This window comes from Vigna unguiculata, chromosome 3 (genome assembly GCF_037176805.1).
Source record: "Vigna unguiculata cultivar grain cowpea cultivar isolate G323 ecotype 2 chromosome 3, ASM3717680v1, whole genome shotgun sequence".
Classification (NCBI taxonomy): domain Eukaryota; kingdom Viridiplantae; phylum Streptophyta; class Magnoliopsida; order Fabales; family Fabaceae; genus Vigna; species Vigna unguiculata.
The window spans coordinates 40790267-40809460 of record NC_140794.1 but is presented as its reverse complement, the minus strand read 5'-3'; the positions used below and the strand labels follow the sequence as shown (position 1 = coordinate 40809460).

General features: G+C 33.2%; 3 protein-coding genes across 4 annotated transcripts; 1 reads left to right on the top strand and 2 right to left on the bottom strand.

Annotated features, from left to right (window-relative positions):
* Nucleotides 1–3199: 3199 nt before the first annotated feature.
* LOC114176627 (uncharacterized) lies at nucleotides 3200–4956 on the top strand. The gene is made up of 3 exons (XM_028061726.2): nucleotides 3200–3650; nucleotides 3846–3994; nucleotides 4612–4956. Exons 1-3 carry the CDS (start codon nucleotides 3389–3391, stop codon nucleotides 4714–4716), a joined length of 516 nt encoding a protein of 171 aa, XP_027917527.1. The 5' UTR covers nucleotides 3200–3388; the 3' UTR covers nucleotides 4717–4956.
* Nucleotides 4478–8423, bottom strand: LOC114176626 (protein PLASTID REDOX INSENSITIVE 2, chloroplastic-like). 2 transcript variants are annotated; one of them, XM_085670610.1, is made up of 4 exons: nucleotides 8144–8423; nucleotides 7959–8057; nucleotides 6589–6680; nucleotides 4478–5247 (listed from the first exon to the last, which is right to left on the bottom strand). In XM_085670610.1, the coding sequence occupies exons 1-4, from the start codon at nucleotides 8369–8371 to the stop codon at nucleotides 5175–5177; spliced, it is 492 nt and encodes a 163-aa protein (XP_085526736.1). In that variant the 5' UTR covers nucleotides 8372–8423; the 3' UTR covers nucleotides 4478–5174. The 2 variants fall into 2 exon arrangements, with proteins under 2 accessions (XP_085526736.1, XP_027917525.1); XM_028061724.2 differs by lacking the exon at nucleotides 6589–6680.
* A 4566-nt stretch (nucleotides 8424–12989) lies between these two features.
* Nucleotides 12990–14898, bottom strand: LOC146887853 (uncharacterized). Its single transcript, XM_085670436.1, has 5 exons — nucleotides 14522–14898; nucleotides 14151–14448; nucleotides 13497–14045; nucleotides 13346–13408; nucleotides 12990–13181 (listed from the first exon to the last, which is right to left on the bottom strand). Exons 1-5 carry the CDS (start codon nucleotides 14896–14898, stop codon nucleotides 12990–12992), a joined length of 1479 nt encoding a protein of 492 aa, XP_085526562.1.
* Nucleotides 14899–19194: the final 4296 nt, after the last annotated feature.

Here is a 19194-nt window from a genome sequence, read left to right as displayed (position 1 = left end):
CTCGTATAGCCATTATCATGTATTAGTATTACAAACTTTTTCAGGAATTGAGAAATCATACTAACATTTATGTCAAAAGTAGAATAATTATAAAAGGTTTAATGATTAAGTGTTTTAGACAATATTTGTACGCAATACAAGTAATAATGCTACTATATAACAATGATTTAGGTGCAGTTTATATATAAAGAATGACATGTAAAAGTTTAAATTGGATGATTATAATTTCCCTCTCTACAGATTACCAAGTTAGTTTCATAAAAAAAAAAATCTTACAATTTAAATAACCTTTTCATAGAGGTATATGCAGCAATGTTCTTTAAGATTTAATGGATTTATGATTTTCTGAGTTGTTTCTCCCTTTTCTGGAAAGTTGAGGTGCGCAAAGAAGACTATATTGTGTTGGAGAGGAAGAATGTTTATGTTCATTAGATTTGAAAAAACTAACAAGCTCTTTTCTCATTTTTTTTTTCTTTGGTAAAAACGGAAATAAAATAAATACGCTAGACTAAGAGGCTTTTAAGTCTTTCCTTATTAGACAATATAAAGATGAAAACCCCCTAATCCCACGTGATTTAATATGTAAAAAATATGTACAATTAATTATACTACCATGACAATTTTGGCATAGTTGTACGACTACTCAGTAATCTGACTACTAGTAAGTGGTTTTATAGGGTCACTCGACTTTAATTTGAGTTCTCTTACCTTAATTTCAGTTAGAAAATATTAGACTTAACTTGGTCCTGGACTGTCTTGACTTTATCTATATAAACTCATGCGACTTGACTTTATCCTAGTCTGGACTGATCCGATTAGGGATGACCAAGGATCGTGCAAACTCATCTTAACCTTGGGTTTGGGAGGCCTAAACGAGACTAGACCTTGCCCTAAGATGACGTGACTCGACCATTTAGCTTGGGTAAACTCGAGTCAACCTTTGGTTTGGGTCAACTTGGGTTTGACTCTAGCCCACTCAAGTTGACCTTTGATCAACCTTCTATCTGGGTTAACTTAAGTCGACCTTCAGTTTGGATAAACTTGGCTTGACCTTTGACTTAGGTGAACTCAACTTAACTTTCAGCCAAAGCCTACTTAGATCGACGTTCAACCTTAGCCAAGTCGGATCGACCTTCGGCTTGGACTGACTTGGCTCAACCTTTGATCCCAGCCGACTAGAGTCGACCTTCGAACCGGGGGTGGCGCAGCTAAACCTTTAGCCCAAGCCGACAAGGCTCAACCTTCGACCCAGATTAACACAACTCGACTTTCGACCTATACCAACTCAAGTCGATGTTCGACCTCAGTCATCTTAGGTAGACCTTTAATCCCGATCGACTCACCTTGACCTTTGATCTTGACGACTTGCCTCGACCTACGATATGGGCGAATTGAGCTCTGCCTATGTTGACATGGCATGAACTTCACCTTGGGTCGAGTCAACTCTGTCCAGGTTGACATGGTTTGACCTTCAATCTAATTTGACTTGGCTAAATCTTAAACCTAGATTGGGTTGACATGGTTCTTTGATGTTTTGACTCAACTTAAAAATGCCTTGATTTTAGATTTTCAAAATCTAAAATGTGATCTAATTTAGATTTGATCCGATTGAAATCCAAACTGAATCTAATTAAGTGGATTAATTTAAAATTAAAAAGTATAAATTTAAATGTAAGATAACTTCATTTAAATAAACTTAAAATAATATAAATTTAAATTACTATGGCTTGAATAATAGATTTTTTTTCTACCTTTACATATCATTGTTAGAGGATTGTGTTTTTGAATTATAAGTTTCACCTAATATTGTTTATGTAATTGAAACATTCTTGAATTGTCTAAACTAGTTGTAGTATTTGAAAAGATTTTAATCGCTCTTCATTTTTTTAAGTATTTTTTAGTTCATAAATTTATATGTGAAATTGAAATTCATCTATCTCTTAAACTTTGATACATTTTGATTCCAAACTTTAAAAATGAATGGATATAAATTTTTTAACCTAATGACATTAATTCTTTTAGACTTGTTAAATGATGTTTTAAACTAACATTTAAGCTAGAACGTGTCAAAATAGTGTAAACAAACTCAAATGACATCTTAAAATGCATTTAACATGTTAAAATAATTTAATGTAATTCAGTTAAGAGAACTACATCTATACATTTTTAAAATTTGAGAACCAAAATATATCAAACTTTCATGTAAAAACAAATTTCAATTTTACGTCCAAATTTAAAAAATAAAAACATATTTAACGTTTTTTTTTTTCAACTTCTAAACATTATTGAACAGCACCAACCCAATAAAATATACATATCACCAAAAGTCTCAATTGTTTTGAGATAAAACTCAGCTTATATTAGAATTAATGAATCATTTCCAGCACTGAAATTTTAGAAAAAAACTAGATGAAACGAAAAGAAAGAGATTAGATAAGAAAAGAGAGTGGGAACATAGTCCTAGTTTAGAACTTGAACACTGTACTATGCCAGCCACGCAATAAATCCCTTTGAAGTCACTTAACTGCCACCGCACTTCAAAACCAATCAACAACAGTTCCTCTATCTATGTGCTTTCATATTATATACTGTACGCAAAATAATGGTACTTTCTTCCCCCCTCCACACCCATTAATCTAAGCACGCACAATTAATGTATATTTACAAAAATAAATACTTCTGACATTTAAAATAATTAAAGAACTTTCTATAATTTATTACACTCATCCGAATTAATATTGGCACCTCTAAGTTTTATTTGTGATATTCAACAATTAACAAATATGAGATATTAAGGTGGGAAGTGTTGTTTTTTTATTTTTCAGAAGATAGCAAAGACATTTTTTTTGTGTCCTCACAAAGAATAAGAGGGAAGCAAGTAAAATAATAAGTGAGTGTCGTTGTCTCGTGTACACCAAAAACAATCTCATTAACCCACGCTTTGCGGTTAAATATGTTATTTTTAGTCCAAATGTTACACTAAAAACCAAAAACCATACCTTAAATAGATCCTTGACCCTCTCAACATCCTAAGCTCTCTCCTCTCGCCACGTGGCACTACCACCCTTTTCTGAGGCCCGTGCCGGTGCCGATCAGTCATATCCAGATATATAAAAATAAATAAAATATTAAATGTCACATTATTTTACTACATCGATAATAATTATTATGCCAAAGTCCACAATAATTTTCCTCATGCTCCTCTCCCATTAATATCAACTTGCCTTTAAATTGACTTGGGAAGGCCATTTGAGAGTGAAACACTGTGGTATACAACTGCTGTGGGGTGCAGGGATAGAGCTGTGCAGAAAAAGACCCTTTTTTCAGTTTTCATTACAGAACACTTTCTTCTTCACACATTCTTCAGTTTGGTTCTTTGTTGATTGAGATGGGGAATTGCCAAGCTGTGGATGCTGCAGCTCTTGTGATCCAACACCCATCTGGGAAGATAGAGAGGTTGTACTGGCCAGTGAGTGCAAGTGAGGTTATGAGGACTAATCCTGGTTATTATGTGTCTTTGATCATACCATTGGCTGTGCCAGAAGGACAGAATCAGGACCAGAAGACAGTGCTTTTTACCCGAGTGAAGCTGCTCCGCCCCAATGAGACTCTAACTCTTGGCCATGCTTACAGGCTGGTCACTACTCAAGGTATAGGGTGAGCCAGTTGCAGTAACTTCTGTGTTTCTGGAACTGGGTTGTTAAAAGTTCTTTTTTTTAAGCTAAATTGATGTGATGTTTGGCTGAGTTTTAAACATACCTGTAGTGGTCAATGTACGATGAAGGGTATGCGTTTGTTTAGTTAGTTTAGTGCTCTAAATGGTTTTTTCTGATTCTGGGTTTCAGAGGTTGTGAAGGCGTTGAAAGCGAAGAAACATGCGAAGACGAAGAAGCCTCATGGGAAGACAGTGGATAGTATGCAGATAATGCAACTGGAAAAGGCAAGTTCAGATGGTGAGACTGGAGGGATGTTGGACACAGGAAATACATATCAGGTGTGTTTCTGTTACTCATCAGCAATTTGTTTTTTCTCTTTTTGGTTGAATATTATTTTACCAAGTTTTGCAATCTATCCAAAGTGATTCTGTGGAAGACTTAGATGTGTTTGGTTGAGCGTTTTATAGCTATGACCTGCATCAACCTGAAGCTTACAACATTTCTGAATAAACTTGAGAATTTTGACATGGATAAACACTTGGATCTAATAATTCACTCAGCACCTTATTTAGATAACTTTAGAAATACTTAAAGGAGATAGAAAAGTAAACAAGTTTTTCTGTCTAGTTAAAATTAATTTTTAATAAAACTAAATACAAAAGGTTTTATAGATTATTGTGTATACTTTAGACCAACTCATTTTTTTCTCTCTCCTATAAATACTCGTGAAAAAATTTGTATAAAGACTTAGTGTTATATCTTCTTAAGTTGCTACTGGTATGAACAGAACACTGGAAGGATGTTATAATAATATGCAGCACTTCTTGAGAAACAAAGAGAAAGAGAAAGAGAAACTAAAAACAGGATGCTACTTATATACAATTTTTGTCTTCATTTTATGTGTTTGTGTCTTTATAGTTGACGAGTACTGATGTTACTGCATAATGAATTTCAGGGAATGAAGGCAGACAGATACAGGCTAATGAATTCCACACATGGTGCGCTTAAGCTGAAATCATGGCGTCCCTCTTTACAGAGCATCTCAGAGTGTAGCAGCTGAGTTGTGCTAGGATGTGAATGTAAGGTGTCTCAAGAGCATTGTTTGATTGCCTCTTTCTTGATGCTCCTTCTGGCTGAATACTTGATATATGGGCTAAGAAGTTCAACAAAGGTTTGAACTAGAGTATTCTCTTCCATCTCCAATCACACCCTCAACAACTAAATAACCATTTTCCTGGGACATCATGATTGTATAGCTCCAAGAAGAAGAGGAAAATTAAATAAATGGTGAATGTCAAAATCTACTGCAAGTGAATTTACTTTTGTTTTTGTTGAAGCATTCACATGTTACGAGCAAATAGAAATCTTTACAATGAAAAAGTAAGAAACTGTAAAGAAGTTATTTTAGTGTTGAGTTCAAAACATCCCAATCCTTATCAACATATTTTTGTGCCCATAATAGTGATGATCTTGCAGCCAGGGCTGCTCCTGGTAATTTCTTCTTCTTTAGAGCAACCATCATATCCGTGAATGGCTCCACCAACAATGTCCCAGGACCCCCATAGTCCTTGTGCAAAAACTCACTAAAAATCTGTTTCCAACAAAAGGCAACATTATTACAACTAATCAAGTTCAAAGAGAAACTAAGACATAAAAGCAATCTTTTTATAAGCAAGTGCCTTATTAACTAAGTCAGACTTTATATCCAATGCAAAACATATCACCTCACATCTGTTAAGCTTCTTTATACACCTACTCTACGATTCTGTAAAACCCAAAGTTTGCTAAAATCTGATGTTAATCGAAATGAACTACAATTTTGAAGTTCATGAAGGCTTTGGAATCCTGGCCCTTATATCTTGATTGAGATACCGAATAACAGGGAATTGGCCAGAAAATCTCTAGCAATTTCCATCAAGTTAAGCAGGGGTCATAACTACTAGTAGGTAATATAGATTGACACAGGAATCATACATCCATAATTAAAGGCTGTGTTTCGATTTCTGTTGGAAGACTTAAACCAATTTTCAGTTTTCATTGATCACTGTTAATATATTTAACATTTTTTTAGATCCAATTAGAAACAAAATTCACCTCATTTTCAAATAACTTAAAAATTACAATAAATTTTTTTAATTTCAATTAATTTCAACTCAACTTAATTTTTTAACTAAAATTGAATCACATACTGAGAATTTTAACTAAAATTCAATCACGTACTAAGAATATATGAAGCTGCAATTGCACACAACTCGGAATGTTAATGCTTTTACCAACTTACCATTAAGTATTGTTTTATTTACCAGGGATTGACTATACTTTATGATAGGATTTGCTTAGATCAATTTCTTATATCCTTGACACTGAAGTCCTATCAAATGATGACATGCGGTTATTTTTTTTAAATTCTGCCACACATTGTTGAGAACCCCAACTTGGAGAGATTTGAACCAGATTAACGAAATGGTGGTTGCGAGTAAACAGGTAAGGCTAACATAAGATTTGTTAGACAAATCATTGAGGACTATTTAATTTATATTTTCCCATTAACTTAAGACTCGATAACTCAAAAAAGGCAAAAGAAGAGCAGCATATAAATGTCACTTGAAATTTGGAACAAAATGATATCTGTAAAGTTGTGGTATTTTTATTTATTTGACGTGATTGCTTCAAGGAAAAGAGTAGTGAAACAAACATCGGTGAACAAATTCTTTTTGAGGTATGAATGCTGACCACCAAGTTATGAAACGAGAGGAATGTTTCTTAAACTTTAGATGTGGCAATTATAACATGGGTATTATCAAGGAATTTATTGCATATCTTTCAAGTTTTAACTTCATTAGTTTGTTATAAAATCTCTAGAGACAAATGCCGGGTATAATTTGTTTATTCCAAGTATTTATTTATTATATTTTTGCAAAAGGATCCTTACTCATGGGGGAACTTGGTCCATATGCAAGATGATCCATTACTCTCGGCCTCGTCTTTAACTAAATCCATCCATTCCAGTAACATTGCAGTAATCTATCTTTTTAATCAAAAGAAGTTTTTGTACTTAAATGCAATGAAGAAAAAAAGGCATTAATAACACTTCCTTCAAGTATATCCCCTGTTCATATTATTGAGAAAACATGTACATCCTAACTCAAATTGTGAACTGTTACAAACAAAAATCTATTTAAACAAAGATAGTCTAATATTCTCATAGATATAGTCAGTGCCTGCTTAGCTATTGAATAACAGAAAGGAAATGCAGAGTGATCAATATGCAATTAAAATCTAATTAGGGAACTGGAAGACGTCAAATAAAAACCTAGAAGAAAAGAAAAGAAGAGAGAGAGAGATTGATTGATGTGTATGTCTACACACACGGGTGTGCATACCATTATGTGCAATTGATAAATGTGAATGAGTACAAAACAAGATTTGAAAAATTGTGGAGCAAAAAGGACATATCAAAGTAGTAATATATATTGCTTTTCAAATTGATATCACATCTACAATGAAGTCTAAGGATAATGGACTAGATAAATTCCAGCAGGAATTGACCTAATAAGCTGTAAGCCAGGTTATAAGAATCTCTCACCATCAAATCATACCAAAATCTAAAGAGTCAATCATTGATGTATAAGTTAAACATATAACTGATGGAAAGAATGGACATCAGGAAACTTACAAAGTTGCAGAAAATGTCCTAATCCTACATAATTTTAAATTTATTGTTATATTTTAATAAATAACAAGTTTAATTATACAGTTATAATTGTGTGATTTTAGTTCTATCCTGGTCTTCCATCAAACCTTTAACAGGTTTTTGCTTACGCGACATCAAACATTTAACATTTAACAGTTATAATTGTGATATCAGAATTATCAGAATTAACAGAACCAAAAGATGTAACTAAATCACGTCAGCATATGATATCTGTTAGACAATTTGCTAGCTTCATTGCCACCAAACAAAATTAGTTCAAAATCGATCGAAATGCTAAATTACAGAACCAAAGTACAATTAAGCTTGAAGAATAACTCGGTTCAATCGTTTTCCCGAACACCTAGCACTCATGCACAATCAACACATCTGAGTAATATCCAAACAGGGCATAAGAGAATCACCACATTATTTGAGGTCGTCAAAACTAGCAATTACTTCCAAACATTCCAATGAGTTCTTTTTATCAATTTTTTTTTTTTTTTACACCAGATATAATTGATGAAACTTTAGAAGAGAACAAGAACCAACAACACCCACAAAAGTTTTCGCCATAAAGTTAAGTTTTTGAAAAGGAAAACGACATTGACCTGAGTGCAAACGGCTACAACCTCATCAAGGTCATCCCCGAACTCGTCCACGTCCTCCGAAAGCTTCTGAAAGAGTTCAACTTTGAACTTCTGGCTTTCCTGCAACATACCCCAAATAATGGAATCAATAAATAGCATGAGGTTTCAGCATGGGCAAATTTACACGGCAAAATACATGTACTCACGGATTCTGCAAATTGGGGAATTGGGTCAGGGTAGACGTACTTCTGGGAAGGTGAATGTGTGAGAGCGCAAGTGAAGGAGTTTGTGAAAATGCGTTGGGCGCTGAGGCACAACGAAGAAGAGGGTGACAGTGGGCGTGGGAAAGAATGGTGCAAGTTAAGAGAATTTGAAGAAAATGGTTTTGTATGATAGAAAGTAATCGTGAAGGGAGACGAACTCAAAACCAACATTGCAATTTTTGTTTTCAACAGAATTCAGGGAATCTTTGTCTTCTTAGAGGGTGTATTTGGTTGTGTTCGAATCATTTAAATATTAAATAATATCAAAATTCACCTTATTCACGATACAAGATATTTTCTAAATAAGTTATTAATCATTAAACAAAAATAAAAATAATCGTAATAAACAAGAATTTTATAATTTGAACTACAAATGATTTTTTTTTGACAAACATTTTATTTGATAAAGTTGACAAAGTTATTAATGAGTAGTACTTTATTATTATTATTATTTTATTAATTTATTTAATTTAATGCATTTTTTAAAATGTACTATTAATATATATATATAGTATATAGATAGATAAATAACCACTATTCACAACAACAAAAAATTAATTTAAGGTCGCATCGTCTTGTTCTTATTGTTTTCTTATTTGTCAAAAGTGTCCTATTAATTATGAAACCTTCGACTAATAACTTCGCCTTCGTAATTATGTAGTTTACAATGTCTTTACACTTATTCAAACAAGTTTTTTTTTTTTTTTTTCTTTTCTTCCTTTTAGATTTTTCACCATTTGGGTTTTTTCTTCTAGTGTTAGTTCAAGAATGTTTCTTCAAATTTAATTTAATAAATAACGTTGCGTTCTTAAAAGCTCGTCAGATAAACTTGCAATAAAAAAAAATATAGTTATTTTATTGAAAACTATTTTTTTTAAAAATCATCAAAATTCGTTTGAGGTCTACAAAAATGTTATCTTCGTCCTAAGGTCTAAAATAATGACAGATATAGAAATGGTAACAATAATAAAGTGAATACATATAATTTAAAAATAACTTAAATGTGGTCTAATTTATCAGAATTTTCTCATTTAACTTTTTAAAATTTGTATATAAATTATTTTTCGTTTGTGAAGAATTTTAATTTATTTTCTTCTTTTTATTTTGTATAATATTTTCTATGGATGTGAAACATGTTTTAACACTATTGAACATCAGTCTAAATAAAATGATCAAAATTAAAATTAGGGAACATTTTAAACATGACTATATATATAAAAAATAGGAGTCTAAATATTCCAAATTATAACTTATTTATTAATTATATTATCATACCGTCAGTAAATTAACATCTAAATGATAGAAAAGTAAAATTTGAAAATTCAATTGCAAAATTTTAAAAATTGAAAGCTTCATAATAAAATTTGAAAAAATAAAAATTTAATGTTTAAAATTTATAAAAGTGCAAAAGTTCATTAACAAAGTGTGTAATTTAATCTTCTGTTTATCAACCAACTTCTCTCTCTGGACACTTCTCCTTGCAGTTCCAACCCTTTTTCCTGTACCCTCAATACTTTCTTTATTGCTTGCTTTGTCCCTACAGTAAAAAAGTAATTAAGAAACAGTAAAAAATTAATAACCTTGCACCCCTACCCCCACAAGCGTTGCACCCCCAATATGCTTTTCTCTACCACCCTGCAACCCCGAGGAGTCACGTGAATTTGACCTAAATTTGACCTAGCCATTTAAAATACGAGCCATCCCTCTTTGCCTTCACTTTTGCCAATTTGCCTTTGCCTTCACTTGGAGCATATCTGCGGCAGCATCAAGCAAGCAACGATGAGCAGCAACAGGCTCCTTTTTTTTGCATTCACTTTCCATTCACATATCATCCAAACACCATTCGCATCGCATCCAGTTAAGGTTTTCTCATTCATATTTTGTTTGGTTTTTCGTGAATGCTGTGAATGTTGTTGTATGTTGTATGCCATATGCCATCTATCAATGTTTTAATCACTTTAATCTGTAACCCTTATAATCTGAATACTCATTTTATTTTTTATTGAACTTTGCCATAACAAATGTCAACATCCGTTTTAGAGAACTCTATAGCAGATGTCGAGATCCATTTCCTTTATTTTTTTTTGTGAAATGGATGTTGAGATCCATTTTAGCAATTTGTGAAACGGCTGAAACGGATGTCGACATCCGTTTCATTGTTTTTTTGTTTTATTTTTTTTAAAACGGATGTCGAGATCCGTTTCATAACATTTTTATGTTTGTTGTGAAACGGATGTTGACATCCGTTTTAGGAAATTGCGAAATAGATCTTGACATCCGTTTCCTTTTTCTTTTTGAGTTTCAATGTTTTTTTTCTATTTTCAGTTTCAATAACTGAGTTTGAGTCACAGAAAACAAAATTTAAATTAAAGAAATGGGGTATATATTGAGATTATGGAGAGTTAAAATGGTTGGAATATTTTTGAATATATGAAAGTTTGAAGGCTCCCAACACCACCTGGCACAGTAGCAGAGTTATAGCAAGGACCGACATGCGCATGCATATATGCTGTATTGATGAATCTCCTAGCTGCCTATACCCTACTTGTTTTATGGTTTATGTTTGATTGTAATATTTTAAACTTTGAATTATAGATATGGTTAGGACACGAGAAAATTTATCTAGACGTGGTTCACATGATGCACCCGAGAGTTCTACACAGGGTGCTGCACGGAGGAGACTGACCGGTTCAGCTCGTAGAAGGGGTCAGCACGAGGCTAATGTTGTTCAGGATAATGTTGTTGAGCATGAGGCCTTCGATGTTGCTCAGGACGAGGAGCATGGGATTGGTAACGATGGTGCAACATTTCCAAGTGGTCTCTCTGATACATCTTTATTGACTCGGTACCAGGATCATGTTGCACGGATCATATGGGATGGTCAGGTTAGTAAGAAGTTTTTATAAATGTTTTATTTTATTGTTGTTATGTATTTTATTGTTTTATGTTTCTTCTTTCTTAGGATCGAGTTGTGAAAGTAGTCTCCCATATTAAAAAAGTGAAAAAATTAGGACCTCCTCACCCTTCTATTCTCCCCTTTGTGGTAGCTTCTGGATTATCGCCTCTGTGCGATATTTTATATGAATATCCCGATATTGGGTTAATATTGGGTTTCGTGGAGAGATGGCATCCCGAGACTAATACTTTTCATCTACCAATTGGTGAGATGACCATCACTCTAGATGACGTCTGGTCGCTCCTTCATCTTCCCATCATTGGACAATTTTGCTCCATTGAAAATCTTGAATATGAAAATTCAGTTGAGATTTTGATTACACTTCTTGTTGTTGATCGGGTCATGGCTTGCGATGAGTTGAATCAAAGTCAGGATGGACAGGTCAGACTTAGCTGGTTGAGAGAGTTGTATGATAGTTGTTGTGATAACGAACTATGGGAGTTTGCTGCACGTGCATATCTTTTGCACCTTGTAGGGTGCATGATATTTGCAAATAAAAGCGACACCTATGTTCGTACATATTACCTCGATTTATTTAGAGATCTCCTTACATGTCGTAAATATGTTTGAGGAGTTGCTGCTCTTGTCTACTTATATGAGCAGCTAGGAGATGCCAGCTTTGCAAATACAAAGCAATTAGGTGGATATCTACCTCTTCTATAGGTACGCTTTTATATTACATTTTGTTCAATATTTTACTTGTTTTTTTTCTTCTATATCACAATAGTTAAATGAAATGTTATTTGATACATGCTTGGATATACGAGCACTTCCCTGCATTGGGAAGGAAGCAATTACGGGATACATATGTGGAGACCGAACCCCGTGCCAGATGTTATGTCACTGGACGCGCTACTTGCGCTATAATTGATGTTAGAGTCCAGCCTTGACATATGATGAGGTGATTTGGAACCCACATGTAGCACATAGAGCTGGTCGACCACTTGTAGTATCTGCCATGTTTTATGGCTTCCTGAGGCTTGGTATCCTCATACACTGTCATCTGCCGGAGCGTGTGCTGCGACAATTTGGCTTCATGCAGCCTATTCCACGACCGCCGAGTTCACTTCCCATGTTGGACTTTGCCACTATTGATGATCGGTGGAGAGACTACGATCAGTTTATCGTAATTCAGGTGGTCCTCGTGCCAACTTCTTTTTCATGTTTAGATGGATATTTGCAGTGGTTTAAGAGGGTCTCCCATCCTTACATTTTACGCGGAGTTGAGACTGAGCGACCCAGCCTTGTGGTTATGCCCCGACTTCGTCGAAATTTGCCAGATGACATACCAATTCAGAGGACGTCAGAGTCATCATCTTCTGGTGGTTTATTGGTATGTTACAAATTTATTTGTTCATATTATTAGTAACTAAAATATTTGACATTAACTTGGTATTATCGCAGGGTGCCATAAAACGAATTGTCAACGGTCTTCAGCGGATGATAGATTGCAAAGACGTTAGTGAGGGCACAATTGCTTGGGATCGCACACATGAGTTATTACAAATAGCTCGTGATGCAATAGAAGAGGAAGAGACTAGAGGAGGACATAGAGTTTGAGGTCGACGACCATCTACCTCTGGATAATCGATTTACTTTATATTTGTATTTGATGTTAAAATTTACATTTTGATTGGATTTTATATTAAGTAATTTCATATATATATATATATATGATTACAAATTCAAACGTCTATTTTGTTAGCAATAAGACCAAAATATATCCGTCCCTTGGCCAGATGAGTTAGTATTTTATATATTAGTAAAATAATTACAAACGTATTTTTTAAAAGTACATTACAATATGAAATTTTCTAAAATAAACTACAACAGTCAAATATTTAATGCAATTAACAAATATCGGTCTTCCATAAGATCTATATAACTACGATCCACTACGTGTAAATCTACGAATGCCTGCATCTTATCTCTATAAAATGATGCCCACCCCTTTGCCTTTGGGTAACAATTGCTAGATGATATGATATCCACCATCGGTAATGGACAACCTTCTTGTAGACGAACCTGTAAATATGTAATTAGTTAATAAAGAAATATACCTGCACAAAATGAGAACCATAAACATGTCTGATACAAATTAGTCGATGTTGACTTTACGAAATAGGTGGGGATGTACGGAGTGGGAATATTGTCAAATTCTGAATCGATGACAAGCACACGAGGATTACATTATATCGATTAGCAATCGCATACCCCATGTCCAGTATAGTCATCCATTTGTCTTGATTATCCTGTATATAATTAATTAGATTATAATCAAACAAAATCATAAAAAACTTTTAATAAATAAGTTTCAACATTAGTGTATAGAAGTCATACCCCCAATGGTGAATGAACTAGCAAAGACTTTCTCAGTTCTTCCAGGCGATCATAGCCTGCAACTAATGTTGCATATTCATCTCGCCATTGACTAAGTTCTTTGTATAAATCATGTCTGATTAGAGGCCATGACTCCTCACCCATACCCAGCAATGCAACAATGCATCTATACCCATAATGACCATCTGCCACTACATCCACAACATCCACTATATAAGGCTGAAAAACAGGATTGAACTGTTCTAGCATGGGTATTATCTTTTCTTGAATTACACTTTTGGTCTTCAACTTGTTTTCTGTTTTCGCAACACATGTGTCTTGTCTTGATGACTCAATAAAGGCGTCAACATGCTCAAAATATGAGGGATCATGTTTGGTTGACTCCTTTGATTGATGACTTTTAGGTCCACCCTTTGTCTTAATTTTATTCGCATGCAGTAACATCGATGTCATTGAAGGGCAAACTATATTAAGTAATTTCTGTTTGATGGTGACTTTTCCTGCAATGTCAACTTCTTTGAAAAAATTAAGCAGCAGATCAACCTCCCTCTGAATAGATGACATATTTGAGAAGCTCAACCTAGTCCACATGACATGAATTTCTTAGAGAGGAATCATCCTAGGGTCATATCGTGCTAATTCACACGCACATACAATACCATAAGTTTGTTTAAGAATGCAACCACAATGACTAGTATCGAATCCAATTTTCTTAACTCTTTCTAACTCTGGAGCAAGGAGTTTTAAGGCATATCTAGAAACATATCCCACTAATCTTCTATAACTCAATGCCTTGTAAGAGTCACTCATCAAATTAATACTTCTTTCAAAAGACGCCTTTATTTCATTATGTTGCAAGATAATAACGTTGTGAATTCCATCCCAACACGAACAAAGGTCTCTCATACTACTTCCAAGAACTTTCTTGAGGCTCCAGTGAGCAGACTCAACCCTAGTACAATTTATACATGGAATCATATAAACCATTAATAAAAAAATGAATTAATAAGAAAATGCAAACATACATGTTTGATGTTGTATTCCCTAAATGCATAACTTTGTTCGTCCATGCCTTCACAAAGTATTTCTTGTAAGGAATGATCCACGAGTCATTAACATATTCAAAGAATACAGGCCATGACTGGCAAACAAGCTCAAGACGATTAACACAATCGTTAAATTTTAACTCATCTTCACAGTCCATAACATTCTCCCATGCTTGTAGTACAACATCCGATGCATCAACATAATTCACTAACATTTTGTACTTTACCTGCACATTTTTTTGAATATGGAAACGACATAGAAGATGATAACACTCAGGGAACACAATGCCAACAACATTCATTAGAGTCAGATCCCTGTCAGTTACAATGACTTGTGGACCACCCTCAAACGTCATAAACAAACCTCTTAGCCTTTCAAGAGCCTAAGTGAACTTATTTTGCTTTTCACTAGATAAAAATGCAAATGCGGGTGAGAAAGTTAATCTGGTTGAGATCACACCAACAATCTCAAGCAATGGCAATCAATATTTGTTGGTTTTGTAAGTACTATCCATTAAGAACACAATATTGAATGAATTTAACAACTTCACAGCATTAGGATGGGTCCAGAACGGATCGCTAACCACATTAGATTCATCAACACATCTACTAAAATGGATATAGTGATTACGTTCCAACATCAACATTAATTGTTGTAACTCGGTCCTTGAACCTCTTATTGAACGTTTGTACCTATATCTTGCATTATATACTTGCTTCAAAGTTGTCACATTACACTCATCTTTTTCATTGAGAGTGAGAAGTATATTTGCAGGTTTTACTTGACTTTTAGTCATATCAACAAGCAACGACGGTTCAATGGACTTCAACCTACCCGCATAGGATTGACCAACTAGAGTAGATGAGATATCGTGATTATGGTAACCACATTTTACGTTCAACACCCATCCCTCCCCTTCAAAGATGGGTTTGCCTCTCAATCTAAATGGACAGTCACATTTTCTTGTTCCAGATAAACTCAGTTCTGCATCACATTTGTATTTTCTATATTTTCCACCTCTTTCACAACCTAATATTACATATGCGACGACATTTTTTTTTCTTTTTCTAATTATTATTATTATTTCCTATAATATACTTATAAAATTTAGAGGCAAAAGTATACATAAAATATTCATATATATATATATATATATATATATATATATATATATTTACAATACTATATGCATCTTATATTTACACCATTTAGTACATCTTATATTTCCTATACTACAAGGGGAAAAGGTATTATTTATTTATAGTTTTTCCCTCTTATACTGGCTTTCAAACAGGTGCAAGAAAAGATTATGGATAGGGTTCACTTGACCCTTGGGGGTAAATAAAAGGTAACTCTGATTTGTCCTTCGATGACAATCGGCGCATTCGGAGCAGAGAGAAAAGTAATGGTAGAGTTTCTCGTTTCCTGAAATGTTACATAATTGTTTACTGCATTGGTTTGCCATGCATTCCTAGGGAAAACAACTACAATGTCATCGAAGAAGGGATCAGGCATGTTTGGAGCAGCCATCTATGATAATGTTATAAAATTTTGTTTTTCTCACACAATAAAAAAATAGGGAAGTGAGACAAATATAACAAAAACAAAACAGCATATCATAATAAAATAAAATGAAATGAAAGTTCTCCAAAATCCATAAAACTGGATTTTTATTACACTTTTATAAAGATATTGATTAATTTTGTAGTGACTAGTCAGGATAAATGAACTCATGGCCAACAAGGTAACTCAAGAACATCTCATCTTGAGTAATACTAACTCGTTTAAATCCCCAAGTTCATACCTCCAACTACAATAATCAAATCTTCATTTATCTTCATTTATCGTAAATTTTATTTCAATATTAACCATTTAATTATATAATTAAATAAACATGATCGATGCATAATTAATATATATATATATATATATATATATATATATATATATAAATAAATAAATAAAAAGGACCAGTACGTAACTGGAGATATAAATAAGTAAATGAGAGTAAATATAAATAGGATCAGTGCTCAACTAGAGATGAATATAAATAAATAAATAGGAATGAGAACTAAATATAAATTAGAAGGAGGTTAGGGACACCTCAGTTAAGGTAAATATAGAGATAAAAATAATTATGAACAAATAAAAAAAAAATAATTAAAGTAAAAAGATAAAATGATAGATGTCTCATTCCCTTACCTTAGCTATGGAAGATATACTTTTGAAGATGATCTTTGTATTTTATTTTTCTTCTCTTTCTTTTCTCACGCTTGCAAAGACCCTCTACTTCTCCTCCCTCTCTCTTTTTTTTTTTCTTCACTATCTCTCTTTCTTTCCCCCCTTTGAATTCACTTCATCCATATTTATACTACATTTTGTAATGATTACACTTAGTTTAAATTGCACTATCTTGTTTCTGTTTCAATGCTTCCTTGGTTTGGTTTAGTTTTTTAAAGATTGGCCATCCAGATTTTTTTTGTTTATCCAATCTAAAGTTAATATTAACTTATCATGTCATTAATTGTGATTTTCCATTTTGACAGTGCATGTGCATGAACTATGACGTGGTGGTGGAGATTCAACCTAAAAACAATTCTTTTGTTTACCTTATATAAAGTGTCTATACATATATCATTAAAGATCAACTTCGAGAAGATTATTAATATTATTATTATTATTATAATAATAAAGGCAAAACATATGTTTTTTTTTTCTGAAACTAAAATGTAGCTATAATGTTATATAACTTATTTTATTATTGAAGTATATTATTTTGTAATAATATTTTTTTTAATTGCAAACACTTAAATTTTGATTTCTTGAATAATTATAATTTTTATATCATATGTTCAAAATTTATTATACTAGTCACAATACCTAAAAAAAATGTATCATAAACTTTTAGGTATTGACACACTGAAAACACTTGGGTACAAATTTTGAGATGTTACAATTCTCCCTTACTAAAAGAAATTTCGTCCTCGAAATTATTTATTTATTTATTTTTGAAATAAATAAGGGTAATTGTTTGTTATTTTCTCTTCTAATTCCCATGTAATATTTCCATTAGCTTCATTCCACATGACCTTCACTAGAAGGATTTGTCTGCCTCTCAGTTCTTTGACCTTCTTGTCCATAATCTGTACAGGTATTGCGTCAAATGTAAGGTTATTCTTTAATTGTATTGTATCAGGTCTTATCACATGAGTTGGATCAGAAATATATTTTCTTAATTAAGACACATGAAAGACATTATGAAGGTTGAAAAGGAACGGAGGTAAACAAATTTGATAAGCAACAAGACCTATTTTTCTAAGAATTTGGTAAGGGCCAATAAACCGGGGAGTGAGTTTCTTTGATTTCATCACTCTACCAATTCTAGTGGTAGGTGTTACTTTCAAGAATACATGATCACCTTTTTGAAATTCAAGAGGTCGTCTTTTCTTGTCAGCATACCTTTTTTGTCTACTCTGAGTTGTTCTCAAATTTTTCCCTAATCATTTTGATTTTCTCAGTTGTATGTTAAATCATGTCAGGACCTAATACTGAATTCTCACTGGTCTCAAACCAACACAAAGGTGTTCTACATTTCCTTTCATATAATGCTTCATAGAGTGTCATACCTATGCTGGAATGAAAGCTATTGTTATAAGTGAACTCAATCAAGGGCAGGCATCGATCCCAACTATCAGAATTTTCTAACACACAAGCTCTCAGCAAATCTTCCAAAGATTGAATGGTTCTCTCAGATTGTCCATCAGTTTGGGGATGATAAGCTGAGCTAAGGTGAAGCTTGGTACCTAAGACTTGATGTAAACTTCCCCAAAATTTTGAAGTAAATCTAGGGTCCCTATCAGATATAATACTTATTGGAACTCCATGTAACCTGACAATTTCTTTTATGTACAATTTAGTCAATTTTTCCAATGAATACCTAATGTTAATGGGTAAGAAATGAGCAGACTTTGTTAACCTATCCACGATAACCCATATGGAATCAAATTTTTGAATGGTTCGTGGGAGGCCAACTACAAAATCCATTGCTATACTATCTCATTTCCATTCAGGTATATCTAAGAATTGTAGCATTCCTGTTGACTTTTGGTGTTCTATTTTAGCTTTTTGACAAACTAGACATTTTGCTATATATTGTGCCAATTCCTTTTTCATTTTGGGCCACCAAAACATTTTCTTGAGATCTTGATACATTTTTGTTGTGCCCGTATGTATGCTTAATTTGCTTTTATGTGCTTCTTCTAGAATCATTTCCTTAATTTCCTCATTATTGGGTACACACATCCTGTTCTTAAATCTCAAAGTTCTGGTTTTATCTATGCCAAAATTCTCCGCACCCCTTTGACCTATCAATTTCTTTTTCTTATTAATTAATTCATCACTTTCTTGTGCCTCATGGATTTGCTTTTGTAAATTGTTAATGATCTGAATGGAGTTTAATTGCATTTTATCATGGCTTAGGGTGACCGACAAATTCATGTCTCTAAATTTTTCTAACAAATTCATTTCATGAATCATTAGTGAAGAGACATGTAAAGATTTTCTGCTTAAAGCATCTGCCACTACATTTGCCTTTCCTGGATGGTAATGTAATTCAAAATCATAGTCTTTTAGAAATTCCATCCATCTCCTT

Bases quoted from the DNA above. Each gene is read 5' to 3' on its own strand.
- LOC114176626 (XM_028061724.2), bottom strand. From the start codon at position 8,371: ATGTTGGTTTTGAGTTCGTCTCCCTTCACGATTACTTTCTATCATACA. The intron at 8,058-8,143 runs GTGAGTACATGT...GGTATGTTGCAG, and splicing joins TTCCCCAATTTGCAGAATCC to GAAAGCCAGAAGTTCAAAGT. The intron at 5,248-7,958 runs GTCAATGTCGTT...TGTTGGAAACAG, and splicing joins TTGTAGCCGTTTGCACTCAG to ATTTTTAGTGAGTTTTTGCA.
- LOC146887853 (XM_085670436.1), bottom strand. From the start codon at position 14,898: ATGACGTTTGAGGGTGGTCCACAAGTCATTGTAACTGACAGGGATCTG. The intron at 13,409-13,496 runs GTATGACTTCTA...AATTATATACAG, and splicing joins TAGTTCATTCACCATTGGGG to GATAATCAAGACAAATGGAT. The intron at 13,182-13,345 runs GTAATCCTCGTG...ACATATTTACAG, and splicing joins CGATTGCTAATCGATATAAT to GTTCGTCTACAAGAAGGTTG.
- LOC114176627 (XM_028061726.2), top strand. From the start codon at position 3,389: ATGGGGAATTGCCAAGCTGTGGATGCTGCAGCTCTTGTGATCCAACAC. The intron at 3,651-3,845 runs GTATAGGGTGAG...TCTGGGTTTCAG, and splicing joins CAGGCTGGTCACTACTCAAG to AGGTTGTGAAGGCGTTGAAA. The intron at 3,995-4,611 runs GTGTGTTTCTGT...AATGAATTTCAG, and splicing joins ACACAGGAAATACATATCAG to GGAATGAAGGCAGACAGATA.